At 46.9% G+C, this 19720-nt stretch overlaps 1 protein-coding gene across 1 annotated transcript in view; it reads left to right on the top strand.

Annotated features, from left to right (window-relative positions):
- The first annotated feature begins 761 nt into the window (after nucleotides 1-761).
- The window catches only part of LOC143933690 (fish-egg lectin-like), a 29376-nt gene continuing 10417 nt past the window's right edge, over nucleotides 762-19720 (top strand). The window contains exons 1-2 of the mRNA XM_077456672.1: nucleotides 762-889; nucleotides 6686-6913. Of these exons, the coding sequence (XP_077312798.1) occupies nucleotides 838-889; nucleotides 6686-6913 (280 nt within the window). The 5' untranslated portion in view covers nucleotides 762-837. The remainder of the gene's footprint in view (nucleotides 890-6685; nucleotides 6914-19720) is intronic.

Genomic DNA, 19720 nt, shown 5'->3' with positions numbered 1-19720 from the left:
TTACGCTGAGTAAATAGATACCTAACATGTCATGCTTTGAAATTGCGCACACTTGTGGAATGGGGACAAACGACGGTACCTAAAAATAATAATGGTTACCAGGTTAAAGTTACAGAGGAGGTCTTTTGCTAGAATCCTTGCTCTCACTCTGAGGATAGCAGCAAAACCTCATATGTGTGATATGAACATTGTTTGCATATGCATTTTCTTTGCTGCACGAGCAAGTGGACTGGAGCACATTAAAAAAATGTATTTCTTTTTTTTTTTTTTTTTTTTTGTCTTAAAAAATAAATAAAAATCTGATCACTTTTATTGCTGTCACAAGGAATGTTAACATCCCTTTGCACTTAAGGAGGGATTTTATGATGTCGCTTCCGTGTGTTTACAAAGCCATTTCTGGCTTAATTTCAGTCTCCCTCTAGCCGGCGGAAGTGTCGGATCGTTGATCAAGTCTCCCGATGGGACGGGAGGCACGGGAAGAGCGGCGGAAGGTGGCGGGAGGGGGGACATCCCTTTCATGCTCCTTTCGTGATAACAGCGGAGCAGCTTTTAGCCACATTGGTTGTTATCCCTAAAGAGCTGACCGCTTGCTCTAAAAAACTGCAGGCATCATCCCGGTATCACCCTTTCATTCCGAGGCCGCATACTTGAGTAGGTCGGAGTGAAGGGGATGAAAAGAGTAAACAATAAAAATGTACTTTATGTTTGTTTTGTTAAATTCTTTCTGTCAGCCAATGGTGGACCAGCTTCCCATAATAGGTGGAGTCCAGGCATCATATATAAAGAACAAACTCTCCCTGCTCTCTATACCTGCCACCTCCATCCTCACCTGCCAAGATGTTCTTTGCTGTGAGCCTCCTGCTGTGTACTGGAATCTCTTCCTCTGCAGGTAAGACCTCTCTCCCTCCCAATCTATTTCCACATAATAGGGAGGTTCAACACTATAAGGTGTCTGCATTTATCATTTTAGATCCAATCAGAATTCAGTATTTGAAATCTTGGAATGGGCAGGCTACATTAATTGAGTTACTACTCAATGCCTTGGTCTTACAATTCGTTGTGCAGTATCCAAAGTTTTATCCAGATATTCATTTTCAATAGTCCTGGCATTTACATGCTTTACACTACAGGCAAACACAGATATGAACAGATTCTGAAGGGTATCAGAACCCAGAGCCTTATTTAACTTCTAAGTGACCACTATAAATGAAAAAAATGGGATGTTGTCATAATTTAGGTAATGATAATTTAAATTATGTTGGAGTTAATCATTTGCAAATTTAGTATTTTTAAATAAAAAAAAATATATATATTTTTGGAAAACATTTTTGTCACACCTGTTTGTACTATAATAAATATATATAAACATACATACATATAGACTGTATGTACTGTGTGTGTGTATATATATATATATATATATATATATATATATATATATATATATACAGTATCTTACAAAAGTGAGTACACCCCTCACATTTTGGTAAATATTTTATTCTATCTTTTCATGTGACAACACTGAAGAAATAACACTTTGCTACAATGTAAAGTAGTGAGTGTACAGCTTGTATAACATTGTAAATTTGCTGTCCCCTCAAAATAACTCAACACACAGCCATTAATGTCTAAACCGCTGGCAACAAAAGTGAGTACACCCCTAAGTGAAAATGTCCAAATTGGGCCCAAAGTGTCAATATTTTGTGTTGCCACCAATTTTTTCCAGCACTGCCTTAACCCTCTTGGGCATGGAGTTCACCAGAGCTTCACGGGTTGCCACTGGATTCCTCTTCCACTCCTCCATGACGACATCACAGAGCTGGTGGATGTTGGAGACCTTGCGCTTCTCCACCTTTTGTTTGAGGATGCCCCACATATGCTCAATAGGGTTTAGGTTCAGCTTCTGCAAGGTAGTGGTCCTCTTGGAGGTGTGTTTGGGGTGGTTATTAGTGATGGACGAACTTCCGACGGGACGTTTCGCGAAAGCGAAATGCGAACGGACCCAAACGTTCGCGAAACCGAACGTTCGCCGCGGGCCCCATTGACTTCAATGGGAGGCGAACTTTGCAAACCTTCATGTCGAATTTGCGGCCACGTGGTAATTATTAGGGGGTAAAACGTAGTCCCACCATCTGGACAATGACATAATACATGTATGAGGTGAATTTGGGATCGATAACTACAAGCATTTTTATTTTATTTGGGAAATTGTTCTAACAATTCAGGACTATGGAGCTAATGAAGGCAATGGAGGAGAGGGAAGGTCAGGGACCAGGGTAGGCAAAGAAGAGGGTGCAGGAGATGATCACCAGCAGCGTGACATACCGGAATGACACATGCACCGTGATAGAGGCATCTGACAGCAGCACCGTAATACAGAGCACTGACAGCAGCACCGTGACATACAGCGCTGACAGCAGCACCGTGACATACAGCGCTGACAGCAGCACCGTGACATACAGCGCTGACAGCAGCACCGTGACATACAGCGCTGACAGCAGCACCGTGACATACAGCGCTGACAGCAGCACCGTGACATACAGCGCTGACAGCAGCACCGTGACATACAGCGCTGACAGCAGCACCGTGACATACAGCACTGACAGCAGCACCGTAAGCAGCCCCAGGAGGAAGTCAGCACAGCACAGGGATGGTGTGATCCCCTCATAATAAGAACCCCCAGGAGGAAGTCAGCACAGCACAGGGATAGTGTGATCCCTTCATAATAAGAACCCCCAGGAGGAAGTCAGCACAGCACAGGGATATCATAAGCAGCCCCAGTAGAAATATGACACCGCTCAACCTCTTCAAAGAGGAGGGTAGGGGCATATAGTACGGTGTGCTTTTTTGGGTCAAGGAAGTGAGCAGACTGTACGTCAGTCCCTATACCGCTGAAGGACTGCTGCAGTATAGGGCAGCGGTCAGCAGTGGTGCACGTCAACCCTATCTATTGTGGACCGATAGCGGTCCTTACAGAACAGCAGACTGTACCGCACTCAAGCCTATGTACCGTAGCACCCTATACCAAGTTACCAGTCCTTATAAGAACTTTTGTGGACCAAGCAGGTTGTGTATTAGTGTTTAGCAGACTGTACGTCAGTCCCTATACCGCTGAAGGACTGCTGCAGTATAGGGCAGCGGTCAGCAGTGGTGCACGTCAACCCTATCTATTGTGGACCGATAGCGGTCCTTACAGAACAGCAGACTGTACCGCACTCAAGCCTATGTACCGTAGCACCCTATACCAAGTTACCAGTCCTTATAAGAACTTTTGTGGAACAAGCAGGTTGTGTGTTAGTGATTAGCAGACTGTACGTCAGTCCCTATACCGCTGAAGGACTGCTGCAGTATAGGGCAGCGGTCAGCAGTGGTGCACGTCAACCCTATCTATTGTGGACCGATAGCGGTCCTTACAGAACAGCAGACTGTACCGCACTCAAGCCTATGTACCGTAGCACCCTATACCAAGTTACCAGTCCTTATAAGAACTTTTGTGGACCAAGCAGGTTGTGTATTAGTGTTTAGCAGACTGTACGTCAGTCCCTATACCGCTGAAGGACTGCTGCAGTATAGGGCAGCGGTCAGCAGTGGTGCACGTCAACCCTATCTATTGTGGACCGATAGCGGTCCTTACAGAACAGCAGACTGTACCGCACTCAAGCCTATGTACCGTAGCACCCTATACCAAGTTACCAGTCCTTATAAGAACTTTTGTGGACCAAGCAGGTTGTGTATTAGTGTTTAGCAGACTGTACGTCAGTCCCTATACCGCTGAAGGACTGCTGCAGTATAGGGCAGCGGTCAGCAGTGGTGCACGTCAACCCTATCTATTGTGGACCGATAGCGGTCCTTACAGAACAGCAGACTGTACCGCACTCAAGCCTATGTACCGTAGCACCCTATACCAAGTTACCAGTCCTTATAAGAACTTTTGTGGAACAAGCAGGTTGTGTGTTAGTGATTAGCAGACTGTACGTCAGTCCCTATACCGCTGAAGGACTGCTGCAGTATAGGGCAGCGGTCAGCAGTGGTGCACGTCAACCCTATCTATTGTGGACCGATAGCGGTCCTTACAGAACAGCAGACTGTACCGCACTCAAGCCTATGTACCGTAGCACCCTATACCAAGTTACCAGTCCTTATAAGAACTTTTGTGGAACAAGTGAGTTGTGAATGTTTAGCAGACTGCAGCAGAAGGGCAGCAGTCAAGTATAATATCCTTTCTATATTTGGAAGAAAGAATATTATACATGTACAAGCCTATTACTGTACCACTGATACCAGTCCTGAAAAGAACCTTTGTGGAACTAATAATAACAGCAAGTCTTTAAAATTACCCTCACTGCCTGACAACACTGCTTCCTTCCTGTCCCTATACAAATTGGCAAAAAAAGAGAACGATTAGTGGTTACTGGAACAGCTCTTTTGTGGACCTTGATAGTAACAGCTAATGATGATGATGATGATGATGATGATGAAAGACTAATCTGGCTGTCCCTGTAGCATACACCGTCCTTTCCCTTTCTCTAAACTAACAAAAGACACTCAGGCTGCTGCAAGAATCAGCAGCACAGCAAACCTATCAACACCTAACACCTATACCAGTCCTGAAAAGAACTTTTGTGTACCAAATAGCTAGTGGTTTATCTCTCCCTACTCCACACAGGAACCTGTCCCTATCGTAACAGAAGAAAGAATGTAAAATGGCCACCGGATCGGGTGTATTTATAGGTTAGGGGGAATGTCCAAGTGTCCATGTGCTGTCATGTCTCAATTGGCTGTCCTGTATCACATGATAAACGTGTCACCAAAGGTTAAAGTTCTTGTATACATTAAACACGTAAGTCCGCCGCGGCGAACGACGGAAAAAGGCGTTCGAACGTGCGGACCGCGAATGTCGGAAATTCGCCGCGAAACGACCGCCGGGCGAAACGTTCGTCCATCACTAGTGGTTATCATGTTGGAATACCACCCTGTGGCCCAGTCTCGGAATGGTGGGGATCATGCTCTGCCTCAGTATGTGCAGCCATGCAGACCAATTTGATGCAGCGTATGGTCTAAGCCCCTGTACACATGGTCAGACATTCTGCCAACCAAATCCGTCGGATTTTGCCTGTCGGATCTTGTCCGAAACTGTTGCATACACACGGTCGGACTAAGTTGTCGAAAAATCCGATCATTCAGAACGTGATGACGTAATTTCGTTACGATGGGACTAGTAGCCAATAGCTTTGATGTAGGAATTTGATCTGAGCATGCGTGGCACTTGGTCCGATCAAAATTCTCTACACATGATCGGAGTATGTCCGATCGAAGCAGCTGGTCGGAAAATATTTCCAACATGTTGGAAAATTGGGTCCGACGGATATTCCGACGGAATCAGTCCGATGCATACCACACACAGTCGTATTATCCGACAACATGATCCGATAGGACACATTCCGATGGATTCTCCGACCATGTGTACAAGGGCTAAGAGCTGACAGGCTGACTCCCCACCCCTTCAACCTCTTCAGCAATGCTGGCAGCACTCATATGTCTATTTCTCAAAGACAACCTCTGGATAAGACGCTGAGCACATGCACTCAACTTCTTTGGTCGACCATGGCGAGGCCTGTTCTGAGTGAAACCTGTCCTGTTAAGCCACTGTATGGTCTTGGCCACCATGCTGCATCTCAGTTTCACGGTCGTGGCAATCTTCTTATACCCTAGGCCAGTGATGTGAACCTTGGCACCCCAGATGTTTTGGAACTACATTTCCCATGATGCTCATGCACTCTGCAGTGTAGGTGAGTGTCATGGTTATGCAGTGATCTTCCTGTGTTTGCTTACCTCCCCTCATGTGTTCAGACTAAGAGGCCAGCCACTTCCACCTGGTGGTTTTTATAACCTCTCCTCTAAGCATGGCTCCACCCCAGGCCCTATCAGGGAGTCCTATATTAACCTGTGCACTGCAGGCTATCAGTGCTGATCAACCATTGTGTATTCCTTTGTGTGTTAGCTTCCTGTTTCCTGCCGTGTGCTCTTCTACTGTTTTCCGTTACCGACTTTGGCGTGTCTTTGACTATCCCTGTTTGCCTGTGATCCTGACCTTTTGGCGTGTCCCCGACTATTCTTGTCTGTTTGTGGCCCAGACCTTGGCTTTGTCCCTCACCATCCCTATCCTCCTGTTGCCTACTGTAGGTTTGAGCTGGGGGACCCTGGGGGGGTCGCGACCTGGAGCCAGTTGCAGCCAAGTCCATCCTCACCACTAGAGGCGCTGGTGATCTGCTGGCTCTTAGACTCCGTGCCCCAGAGAATCTTACGCTCTAACCCCAGTGGGATCTGTCCCCCGTCTGCAGCAGTCAGCCGTAGGGTCCACAACCTTGCGGTGCACTCCGGATCCCTACGGTGTGCACCTGTCACCTCAGCTCAAGGTGACCTGACAGTGAGCATCATGAAAAATGTAGTTCCAAAACATCTAGGGTGCCAGGGTTCACCATCACTGGCCTAGGCCATCTTTATGTAGGGCAACAATTCTTTTTTTCCAGTGTAATTTCTTCAGTGTTGTCACATGAAAAGATATAATAAAATATTTACAAAAATGTGAGGGGTGTGAGATACTGCATGTATATATATATATATATATATATATATATATAAGAGAGAGAGATTCTATTGTGCATCTATATTGACTTGTATTCAGGTTTTTGGTGCAGCTCAATCCCTGGAAATCTTATACAGATTGATGCCGGCGCTGGTGAAGTGTACGGTGTGAACAGTGATGATGAAATTTTCCGCTGGGTAAACAATGGCTGGCAAAAAATTCCTGGAGAGCTCACCCATGTTTCTGTTGGACCTGCTGGAGTTTGGGGTGTGAACAGAGAGAACCAAATCTTTAAATTCCAGAACAATGACTGGATGCTTGTATCAGGTAAAAGAAAATAATTTTGATAAATTACACACCAGATATGAACATATCTAATACATATTTATATAATCTACATGAGATTGAGATATTCATTTTCACTTTAGAACGTATATAGAAGCTTTCCTAAAAAAAAGGACATGCACTACAGTGTCTTCTCTGCTATTTATTCTTCTGCACATGTAGATTTAAAGGATCCTATATGAGTCTATACAAGTACCAAATACACTTACTGTGTGATACAAAAGCCTGTAAATTCCCTCACTGAACTAAACCCACATTCATGTGTGTCTCACATGTTCTCCCTCTCACACACTGCAGATCACAGGGGGAGTGTTTCAGCAACAAAGGCAGAGCGGTCAGTCCAGAAAGCAGTAAGCGAGACTAGGTGTGGCCAGGTGCTGATTGACAGCTGATGGCTTGTGCACAGGCCTGGGACAAGGGGACAGGAGGGGCAGCTGCCCTGAGGGCAGGTCTCATGTGAGGTGGAGAGGTGCCACTTTGAGAGTTCCTGCCGCTAAAAGCTGACAAGGGTAGTGACAGCACCATCACTACTCCTTTTAGATTAGGGGGGGAGTCACAAGCAGCTTAGCGCAGGATGTAACATACAGTTTAGCTCAGGATGTCACACGCTCAATCTGGAGAGCAGATGTGAGCCATGAGGAGGCGTGGACTGTGCTCCCTTTGCCCTCCATCTCCTCCTCCTGCTGCTGATCACTCCTGCATCAGGACTGTCAGATCAGGACTGTGCAGAGTTTGCAAACCTATAAAGTCCCGATCTGACAGTCAGCAGTATCCCCAGCGGCGATTACATACCCCGCATCCGGAGCTGGCATCTCTCCCCGCCTGGCAGAATTGGTGAATACCCACTTTACCCATGACTCCTTCTCAACTCTGGTGTGGCAAGGTGAGGGGGAGCCTGGGGACAAGGACATCTCACAGCCATCTGCCGCTCTGAATCTGAGGTCTGTGTGGAGGGGAAAATTACACTGGGGACATGAGAGGAGGGGGACAAAGTGAGCAAGTTGGGTTGACAGTGTGCTAGGAAGGGGGAAGGAGAAGAGGATTAGTGAAAGGTTGTGGGGAGGGGGGGTATTATGTGCTAGGAGGGAGAGTTGTGAAGGAAGGGATTTGTGTATCGGGTGATTTTGGAGTTTGCTAGGAAGGGATGATTTGGGGGGATTTGTGCTGGGAGGGGGATTTGTGCTGGGAGGGGGGAGGGGATTGTGCTGGTAATTTTGAACCAAAGTGGAGAGTTAAACAGTAGGAGTTGAAAACAGGAGTTAAGACAGGAGTTTTCTAAACGTACAAGTAATTATATTGTAACTGGGAAATGAGTGCTAGAAAGGTTGAAGGTTTTGCTCAGTGCACAGTGTGTATGCAAAAATGGTGCAACAGCTCCAGGATTGTTAATTCTGTGACAGATGTGAGTAGGTTACCCCTCTGGAAGGTCATATTAGAGATCTAGAGGAGCAGGTTGCAACACTGAGCAGAAAGGACAACCTTGAAAGCGGTCCTATGCTCACTGAGCAGGTGGACAGTGGGGATGATCTGGAGGGTGGAGGGGCAAGTCAGGATTATCAGGTAGGAAGATGGCTTAATGTAGTTAGAGGGAGTGGTAGGGGCTCACAGAAAAGGAAGGCCAGTCCTGTGTTTTTGCACCAAAACCAATTTGCCAAGTTGAGAGATGTGGAGGTGGCAAACACAGTGGTAGCAGCCCTGGATATCACTGCTACTCCTAACAGCTGGGAGAGCAGCCCATCTAATAGGGGTGGTGAGGGTCGTGCGGGTAGGCCTAGACAGTTGGTGGTAATAGAGGATTCTATAATCAAAAGGATTGATAGAATAATTTGTCCCCAGGATCGCCTAAACCGAATGGTTTGCTGTCTCCCTGGTGCTAGGGTTTGGCATGTGGTGGAATGAGCTGATAAATTACTGGGAGGGGCTGGGCATGACCCAGTTGCCTTAGTCCATGTTGGAACCAATGACAGAATACATGGAAGGTGGAGGTTCCTTAAGAAGCAATTTCAAGAACTAAGCTGCAAGTTGAACAGAAGGACCTCTAAGATGATATTCTCTGAAATTTTGCCTGTGCCATGCACAACACAGTAAGAACAGGGGGAGATTAGAGAACTGAATGCATGGCTAAAGATCTGGTGTAAGAAGGAAAGGTTTGGGTTACTAGAGCACTGGGCTAAAGATGGTTTGCACCTGAATGGAAGGGGGTCTGCTATTTGTACTACTAACAAAGATATGCAAAACGCCAGAGCAAAATGTAATAATGCATTAAAGTGTTTGTTCACCAATGCCAGAAGTCTACCAAGCAAAATAGGTGAGTTGGAAGCTCTGGTGCTTGAGGAAAATTATGATTTAATTGGTATTGCTAAATCTTGACTTCATTCTTATCATGACTGGGCTGTTATATATTTCTGGCTATGCACTCTTTTGGAGAGACAGGGTAAAATGGAGGTGTGGTGGTGTTTGTGTCTATGTGAGAAGTGATTTCAAAGTGAGTGTGAATGAAGACCTGGTTGATGGAGAGTGTGATGTGGCTGAAACATTATGGGTGGAACTGCATGTAGATGTGCGTAGTTCAAATATAATCATTGGAGTTTGTTATAGACCTCCCAGTGTAAATGAGGAGGTGGAGGCAGGGCCAGTGCTACCACTAGGTGAACTAGCAACCGCCTAGGGTGCACTGCCGCTGGTTATTCTACTCCCGCACTGTCCAGAGCCTGCAACTATCCACCAGTAGCCGCGGGTGGATAGTTGCAGGGCGCTCTGCGCTCTGATGTGTGTCCAGCAATCCCCCCCCTCTGCTCTGAGATCATGATTTCACATCAGCTACACACTTCTCCTGAGTCCCACCCCTCCTGTGTGTTCTGTCGAATCCACTTCCAGCATGTCTGCCCTGAACAGCTATACACTTCTCCCGAGTCCTGCCCCTCCTGTGTGCTCCGTCCAATCCACCTCCAGCATGTCTGCCCCGAGCAGCTTCACACTTCACAGTTCTCATGAGTCGTGTCCCTCCTGTGTGCTCCGTCTGTGAAGGGGAGGTGGGTGGCCAAAATGAAGTTTCGCTTAGGGTGTCAAAAATCCTTGCACCGGCCCTGGGTGGAGATCCTTGCACAGATGAAAAGAGCTGCAAGGGTTGGAACAGTGATAATAGTGGGGGATTTGAACTACCCAGAAATTGACTGGAGTAATGGAAAGACTGTAAGGCCGTAAGACAATCCGCCAGACTTTCGGCGAAGGTCCGACGGACTCTCCAAATGAACGGACTTGCCCACACATGGAATAAAGTCCATTCATTTTGAACGTGACTCAAGGTACCATGGGACTAGAGAAGGAGGTCAATCTCACCGCTTTCATCGGTGAAATTGACACCTTGCGAGCCCCGTCGCCTGGTATGGATTTTGAGGGTAACCCCCTACGCCAAAAAAACAGCGTGGGGATCCCCCCAAAGTCCATACCAGACCCTTATTCGAGCACGCAGCCCAGCCGGTCAGGAAAGGAGGTAGGGACGAGCAAGCGCCCCCCCCTCCTGAGCCATACAAGGCCGCATGCCCTCAACATGGGGGGTGGGTGCTTTGGGGAAGGGGGGCGTCCTGGTGCCCCCCCACCCCAAAGCACCTTATCCCCATGTTGATGAGGACAAGGCCCTCTTCCCAACAACCCTGGCCGCTGGTTGTTGGGATCTGCGGGCAGGGGGCTTATCGGAATCCGAGAGCCCCCAGATCCTGGCCCCCCACCCTATGTGAATGAGTATGGGGTACATGGTTGACACGATGCTCTCTCCCACTGTAATGCGGTGGACACGATGTGTATCGATTTATATAGGCATAAGGGGCGGGGTCACCAGGGGATGTCACCCGTGACCCCACCCCCTATGGTGTCACAGTCCCAGCATGCCCCACAATAATTTTCTCAAAACCAGTTTCCAGTAAACTTACTGTGTGGTTAAAATATAATTGGTGTGAGATTGTGTCCAGTTATTATAGCAGCTGGAGAGTCGAATACCCAGGTAACGGTAAAAGTACAATATCTGATACTATTGTTGGGTTGTTATTGCTATTGAATTTCATATCAACACTATTACACAGCTGTGTCAAGGGGGTTGATAAATTTTCTCAAGGGGAAGAGGAGCAGAGAACAGGCCCAATTAATTACCAGCAACTCCTTAAGTGCTATATTAATATACAAATGGTCTGGGCACTATTGCAACAGTCTAGTGCAGGGATATGCAATTAGCGGACCTCCAGCTGTTCCAGAACTACAAGTCCCATGAGGCATAGCAAGACTCTGACAACCACAAGCATGACACCCAGAGGCAGAGGCATGATGGGACTTGTAGTTTTGCAACAGCTGGAGGTCCGCTAATTGCATATCCCTGGTCTAGTGCAACACTGCTGGGATGCAGATGTACAAACAGCCCGACCAATAATTAGTGCAATCCTTGTATGCAAAAAAAAAAGCGATTCTAATGCAACAATCTGGTGTGTTATTAAAAGGTATAAATATCGTGCATAAACGACAGTGCCATCGCCCATCATATAAACAAACACAAAACACTGGTATCTTCTCATGGATGGTGACCTTTAGTGGATACTAGAGGAAATGCTAGTCCTGATGTTAATAAAATTAAAAAATAAAAGTGACAGGTGCTCTTCAAAAACTGTATTCAGTGCTTCTTAACCACTTCCCGACCAGCGCACGACGATGTACGTCGACAGAATGGCAGGGGCAGGCATATTGGCATACAGGTACGTCCAATATTCGATGCCGCCCTGCCATCGGGAGTGCGCCGCCGGCGGCGCGCTCCCACGCTGGTCGGGACCCCCGTGAGTCCGGTCGCGGGACTCGCGGACTCGATCGCCACGGGCATCCCCGCGATCGTCTCACGGAGCGGCCGAATGGAGGAAATGCTGTGTAAACAAAATTTTTCCATTCTGCCTAGCAACTAGTGACGCTGATCTCTGCTCCATGTGATTGGAGCAGAGATCAGTGTACACTAAATGAAAGCCCAACCCCCCCACAGTTAGTATCACACCCCTAGGAACACTTAACCCCTACACTGCCACCCACTGGTTAACCCTTTCACTGCCAGTGTCATTTACACAGGAATCACTGCATTTATATAGCAGTGATTACTGTATAAATGACAATGGTCCCAAAAATGTCCGATGGGTCCCCCACAATGTCGCAGTCACAATAAAAATCGCAGATCGCCGCCATTACTAGTAAAAAAAAAAAATAATAAAAAATTATTAATAAAAATGCTATAAAACTATCCCTATTTTGTAAACGCTATAACTTTTGCGCAAACCAATCAATAATCGCTTATTGCGATTTTTTTTACCAAAATATGTAGAAGAATATGTATCGGCCTAAACTGAGGGAAAAAAATGTTTTTTTATATATTTTTGGGGGATATTTATTATAACAAAAAGTAAAAAATTATGCGTTTTTTTCAAAATTGTCGCTCTATTTTTGTTTATAGCGCAAAAAATAAAAACCGCAGGGGTGATCAAATACCACCAAAAGAAAGCTCTATTTGTGGGAAAAAAAGGACGTCAATTTTGTTTGGGAGCCACGTCGCACGACCGTGCAATTGTCAATTAAAGCGACGCAGTGCCGAATCGCAAAAAGTGGTCTGGTCTTTGACCAGCAAATTGGTCCGGTCTGAAAGTGGTTAAAGGTGCCCCATAAGAAATGCACTCACTGGAACCATTCACCCCACACGCCACTGTGTAGCACACAGAAAAACCTGGTCCTGCTTCAGCTGGTTGCGTATGTGTTTGCGGTGTAATGCCGCGTACACACGAGCGGACATTCCGCCAACAAAAGTCAGATGAGAGCTTTTGGTTGGAATATGCAACTGTGTGTACGCTCCATCAGACTTCCAGCCAGCAAAAGATTGAGAGCATGTTCTCTATTTTTTGGTCGGAAAAATTTTTGATCGGAAATTCCCATCGTCTGTACCAAATCCTACACATTCTTGGAAACAATTCGACGCATGCTCGGAATCACTGAACTTCATTTTCTCGGCTTGTCGTAGTGTTGTACATCACCACGTTCTTGACGGTCAAAAGTTCAGCGAACTTTTGTGTGACTGTGTGTATGCAAGCCAAGCTTGAGCGGAATTCCGTCGGAAAAACCATCCAAGATTTTTCCAACGGAAAATCCGCTCGTGTGTATGCAGCATAAGACATAAAATAATCTCCTTTCAGCTTGCCCTGTATTGCTCGATATCCAGTGGGTCCTTTCTCAGCAGGCAAGTCACGTTGCTACAATTCTGCTCTTGTCTTTTGCAACAGCTTTAAGAATGAAACTATGAAAAGATTATTACGCTATTATTTTAATGTCTGCAAATTCAGCACTAGAGCGTATTCAAATCTGAAGCAAGTTCAACTTGAAGCTGCCAAGCAATTAATGAGAAAAGCATCTGCACAGTTATCACATTAGGAAACAGAGATCCACTCAGTAGGTTTATTTCAAATTTAGGGACTCTTCACATGCTAGGGATGTGAGACATTTCACCCCAGAACAGCGCCATTTCTACCCTTTTACTTTTTATTCATATATATGCATCATACATACTAGGGGGAGAGCAGCTGGGGGAGTCAATGGTGGAGAAGGATCTAGGTGTTCTGGTAGATAGTAAGCTTAATAATGGCATGCAATGCAAAGCTGCAGTTTCCAAAACGAGCAAAATGCTTTCTATCATTATATCCCTTCAGTGGTGTCAGCGGGGGGGGGGGGGGGGGGCTGTCAGTGAATGAAGCCCCGAGTGGGTCCCCAAAATGGTGTGGTACTGTTCTATTATTAGCCCCGAGCAACGCCACCAAGCGGGGACCGATCTGACTCCGAGCGTCGCCGAGTGGGGCCGAGTCACATAGCAGGTCCCGACTTCTGGAGCCTGCAGCGCCTATGATGGATGTCCCACTGGTCCAACGGCGGGACTGCGGGACATGTGACATCCATCATAGGCACTACAGGCTCCAGAAGGGGGGAATTACAATGCGGCTGCTGCGCCACATCGATCCCCGCTCGGCGCTCAGGTGGGTGACTCTTGGGCGGGTGGCTCGCCTCCTCTCCTCTGGATGCCTCGCACACCAATGGTGAGCTGCTGCTGCAGGACACAACATGAAGCCTGTCTCCTGGTCAGGTAGGAAGGTCAGTGTTTGTATGTCAGGTAGTGGGTCAGTGTGTGTCAGGTAGGTAGGTCCGTGTGTGTCAGGTCAGTGTATGTCAGGTAGGTCAGTGTATGTAAGGTAGGTAGGTCAGTGTGTGTCAGGTAGGTAGGCCAGCATGTGTCAGGTAGGTCAGTGTATGTCAGGCAGGTAGGTAACTGTGTGTCAGGTAGGTCGGTCAGTGTGTGTCAGGTAGGTTAGTGTATGTCAGATAGGTAGGTCAGTGCTGGAAAGGCAGTAAGGTAGTGCTGGAAAATAATGGTGGCCACACAAAATATTGACACTTTGGGCCCAATTTGGACATTGTCACTTAGGGGTGTACTCACTTTTGTTGCCAGCAGTTTAGACATTAATGGCTGTGTGTTGAGCAAATTTACACTGTTATACAAGCTGTACACTCATTACTTTACATTGTAGTAAAGTGTCATTTCTTCAGTGTTGTCACATGAAAAGCTATAATAAAATATTTACAAAAATGTGAGAGGTGTACTCACTTTTTGAGATACTGTACAGTTGTTTTCATAAGTTTACATACCCTGGCAGAATTTATGATTTCTTTTTCAGAGAATATGAATGATAACACAAAAACATTTCTTTCACTCATGGTTAGTGTTTGGCAGAAGCCATTTATTATCAATCACCTGTGTTTACTCTTTTTAAATCATAATTACAACAGAATGACACTGATCAAAAGTTTACATACCCTGGTGATTATGGCCTGAGAATAGTGATGGCCGAACGGTTCGCCCGGCGGTCGTTTCGCGGCGAATTTCCGACTTTCGCCGTCCGCGGGTTCGAACGCCTTTTTCCGTCGTTCGCCCCGGCGGACTTACGTGTTTAATGTATACAAGAACTTTAACCTTTCGTGACACGTTTATCATGTGTTACAGGACAACCAATTGAGACATGACAGCTCATGGACACTTGGACATTCCCCCTAACCTATAAATACACCCGATCCGGTGGCCATTTTACATTCTTTCTTCTGTCACTGTAGGGAAAGGATCCTGTGTGGAGTAGGGACAGAGAAAACGCTAGCTATTTGGTACACAAAAGTTCTTTTCAGGACTGGTATAGGTGTTAGGTCAGCAGCCTGAGTTTCTTTTGTCAGTTTAGATAAAGGGACAGAGCGCTGTATGCTGCTATTTTAGGGACAGCTCAGCCAGATTAGTCTTTCTTCATCATCATCATCATCATCATCATTAGCTGTTACTATCAGGTCCACAAAAGAGCTGTTCCAGCTAATCGTTCCAGCCTACTCTTTTTTGCCAATTTGTATAGGGACAGGCAGGAAGCAGTGTGTCAGGCAGTGAGGATAATTTTAAAGACTTGCTGTTACTATTAGTTCCACAAAGGTTCTTTTCAGGACTGGTATCAGTGGTACGGTAATAGGCTTGTACACGTATAATATTCTTTCTTCCAAATATAGAAAGAATATTATACTTGACTGCTGCCCTTCTGCTGCAGTCTGCTAATCATTCACAACTCACTTGTTCCACAAAAGTTCTTATAAGGACTGGTAACTTGGTCTGTCTAGGGTGCTACGGTACATAGGCTTGGGTGCGGTACAGTCTGCTGTTCTGTAAGGACCGCTATCGGTCCACAATAGATAGGGTTGCCGTGCACTACTGCTGACCGCTGCCCTATACTGCAGCAGTCCTTCAGCGGTATAGGGACTGACGCACAGTCTGCTAAACACTAATACACAACCTGCTTGGTCCACAAAAGTTCTTATAAGGACTGGTAACTTGGTATAGGGTGCTACGGTACATAGGCCTGAGTGCGTTACAGTCTGCTGTTCTGTAAGGACCGCTATCGGTCCACAATACATAGGGTTGACGTGCACTACTGCTGACCGCTGCCCTATACTGCAGCAGTCCTTCAGCGGTATAGGGACTGACGCACAGTCTGCTAAACACTAACACACAACCTGCTTGGTCCACAAAAGTTCTTATAAGGACTGGTAACTTGGTATAGGGTGCTACGGTACATAGGCCTGAGTGCGTTACAGTCTGCTGTTCTGTAAGGACCGCTATCGGTCCACAATACATAGGGTTGCCGTGCACTACTGCTGACCGCTGCCCTATACTGCAGCAGTCCTTCATTGGTATAGGGACTGACGTACAGTCTGCTAATCACTAACACACAACCTGCTTGGTCCACAAAAGTTCTTATAAGGACTGGTAACTTGGTATAGGGTGCTACGGTACATAGGCCTGAGTGTGTTACAGTCTGCTGTTCTGTAAGGACCGCTATCGGTCCACAATACATAGGGTTGCCGTGCACTACTGCTGACCGCTGCCCTATACTGCAGCAGTCCTTCATTGGTATAGGGACTGACGTACAGTCTGCTAATCACTAACACACAACCTGCTTGGTCCACAAAAGTTCTTATAAGGACTGGTAACTTGGTATAGGGTGCTACGGTACATAGGCCTGAGTGCGTTACAGTCTGCTGTTCTGTAAGGACCGCTATCGGTCCACAATACATAGGGTTGCCGTGCACTACTGCTGACCGCTGCCCTATACTGCAGCAGTCCTTCAGCGGTATAGGGACTGACGCACAGTCTGCTAAACACTAACACACAACCTGCTTGGTCCACAAAAGTTCTTATAAGGACTGGTAACTTGGTATAGGGTGCTACGGTACATAGGCCTGAGTGCAGTACAGTCTGCTGTTCTGTAAGGACCGCTATCGGTCCACAATACATAGGGTTGCCGTGCACTACTGCTGACCGCTGCCCTATACTGCAGCAGTCCTTCATTGGTATAGGGACTGACGTACAGTCTGCTAATCACTAACACACAACCTGCTTGGTCCACAAAAGTTCTTATAAGGACTGGTAACTTGGTATAGGGTGCTACGGTACATAGGCCTGAGTGCGTTACAGTCTGCTGTTCTGTAAGGACCGCTATCGGTCCACAATACATAGGGTTGCCGTGCACTACTGCTGACCGCTGCCCTATACTGCAGCAGTCCTTCATTGGTATAGGGACTGACGTACAGTCTGCTAATCACTAACACACAACCTGCTTGGTCCACAAAAGTTTTTATAAGGACTGGTAACTTGGTATAGGGTGCTACGGTACATAGGCCTGAGTGCAGTACAGTCTGCTGTTCTGTAAGGACCGCTATCGGTCCACAATACATAGGGTTGACGTGCACTACTGCTGACCGCTGCCCTATACTGCAGCAGTCCTTCATTGGTATAGGGACTGACGTACAGTCTGCTAATCACTAACACACAACCTGCTTGGTCCACAAAAGTTCTTATAAGGACTGGTAACTTGGTATAGGGTGCTACGGTACATAGGCCTGAGTGCGTTACAGTCTGCTGTTCTGTAAGGACCGCTATCGGTCCACAATACATAGGGTTGCCGTGCACTACTGCTGACCGCTGCCCTATACTGCAGCAGTCCTTCATTGGTATAGGGACTGACGTACAGTCTGCTAATCACTAACACACAACCTGCTTGGTCCACAAAAGTTCTTATAAGGACTGGTAACTTGGTATAGGGTGCTACGGTACATAGGCCTGAGTGCGTTACAGTCTGCTGTTCTGTAAGGACCGCTATCGGTCCACAATACATAGGGTTGCCGTGCACTACTGCTGACCGCTGCCCTATACTGCAGCAGTCCTTCAGCGGTATAGGGACTGACGCACAGTCTGCTAAACACTAACACACAACCTGCTTGGTCCACAAAAGTTCTTATAAGGACTGGTAACTTGGTATAGGGTGCTACGGTACATAGGCCTGAGTGCAGTACAGTCTGCTGTTCTGTAAGGACCGCTATCGGTCCACAATACATAGGGTTGCCGTGCACTACTGCTGACCGCTGCCCTATACTGCAGCAGTCCTTCATTGGTATAGGGACTGACGTACAGTCTGCTAATCACTAACACACAACCTGCTTGGTCCACAAAAGTTCTTATAAGGACTGGTAACTTGGTATAGGGTGCTACGGTACATAGGCCTGAGTGCGTTACAGTCTGCTGTTCTGTAAGGACCGCTATCGGTCCACAATACATAGGGTTGCCGTGCACTACTGCTGACCGCTGCCCTATACTGCAGCAGTCCTTCATTGGTATAGGGACTGACGTACAGTCTGCTAATCACTAACACACAACCTGCTTGGTCCACAAAAGTTTTTATAAGGACTGGTAACTTGGTATAGGGTGCTACGGTACATAGGCCTGAGTGCAGTACAGTCTGCTGTTCTGTAAGGACCGCTATCGGTCCACAATACATAGGGTTGACGTGCACTACTGCTGACCGCTGCCCTATACTGCAGCAGTCCTTCATTGGTATAGGGACTGACGTACAGTCTGCTAATCACTAACACACAACCTGCTTGGTCCACAAAAGTTCTTATAAGGACTGGTAACTTGGTATAGGGTGCTACGGTACATAGGCCTGAGTGCGTTACAGTCTGCTGTTCTGTAAGGACCGCTATCGGTCCACAATACATAGGGTTGCCGTGCACTACTGCTGACCGCTGCCCTATACTGCAGCAGTCCTTCATTGGTATAGGGACTGACGTACAGTCTGCTAATCACTAACACACAACCTGCTTGGTCCACAAAAGTTTTTATAAGGACTGGTAACTTGGTATAGGGTGCTACGGTACATAGGCTTGAGTGCGGTACAGTCTGCTGTTCTGTAAGGACCGCTATCGGTCCACAATAGATAGGGTTGACGTGCACCACTGCTGACCGCTGCCCTATACTGCAGCAGTCCTTCAGCGGTATAGGGACTGACGTACAGTCTGCTAAACACTAATACACAACCTGCTTGGTCCACAAAAGTTCTTATAAGGACTGGTAACTTGGTATAGGGTGCTACGGTACATAGGCTTGAGTGCGGTACAGTCTGCTGTTCTGTAAGGACCGCTATAGGTCCACAATAGATAGGGTTGACGTGCACCACTGCTGACCGCTGCCCTATACTGCAGCAGTCCTTCAGCGGTATAGGGACTGACGTACAGTCTGCTAAACACTAATACACAACCTGCTTGGTCCACAAAAGTTCTTATAAGGACTGGTAACTTGGTATAGGGTGCTACGGTACATAGGCTTGAGTGCGGTACAGTCTGCTGTTCTGTAAGGACCGCTATAGGTCCACAATAGATAGGGTTGACGTGCACCACTGCTGACCGCTCACCTATACTGCAGCAGTCCTTCAGCGGTATAGGGACTAAGAGTTTTGTCACAGGGTCATTTAAAAAATGACATGCAGAGGAAGAGGCAGGCCCTTCCGCAGGGGTGGTAGGGGTAGGGCAGGAGCAACAGGCTTGAGCCAAAGTGGGAAGTTGCAGAAGGTGCGTTCAATTACTTTAAAGGATGCACCAGACTTGGTTGAGTGGCTCGCTCAGCCTTACTCTTCTGCACCCTCCTCATCCTCTCGATCTGCACCCTCTTCTTCACTCTCTGCTATGTGCACCCCCAAAGACACTACCACCAACAACACGACCACCACCACCACCACCACATACCTTCCGCTTGAGTCACTGGAATTATTTTCCGATCCATATCAAGAGGACATTTCTGATGCGCAGCCACTCTTGGTATTGGATCAGGAAGAGGAGGTAGCAACAAGCGCTACTCAGCAGTCTGACGCC

Source organism: Lithobates pipiens, unplaced genomic scaffold (assembly GCF_037356315.1).
Source record: "Lithobates pipiens isolate NorthernLeopardFrog02 unplaced genomic scaffold, aLitPip1_a1.2 Scaffold_27, whole genome shotgun sequence".
Lineage (NCBI taxonomy): Eukaryota > Metazoa > Chordata > Amphibia > Anura > Ranidae > Lithobates > Lithobates pipiens.
The sequence above is the reverse complement of the archived record's forward strand: the minus strand, read 5'-3'. Positions and strand labels throughout refer to the sequence as shown.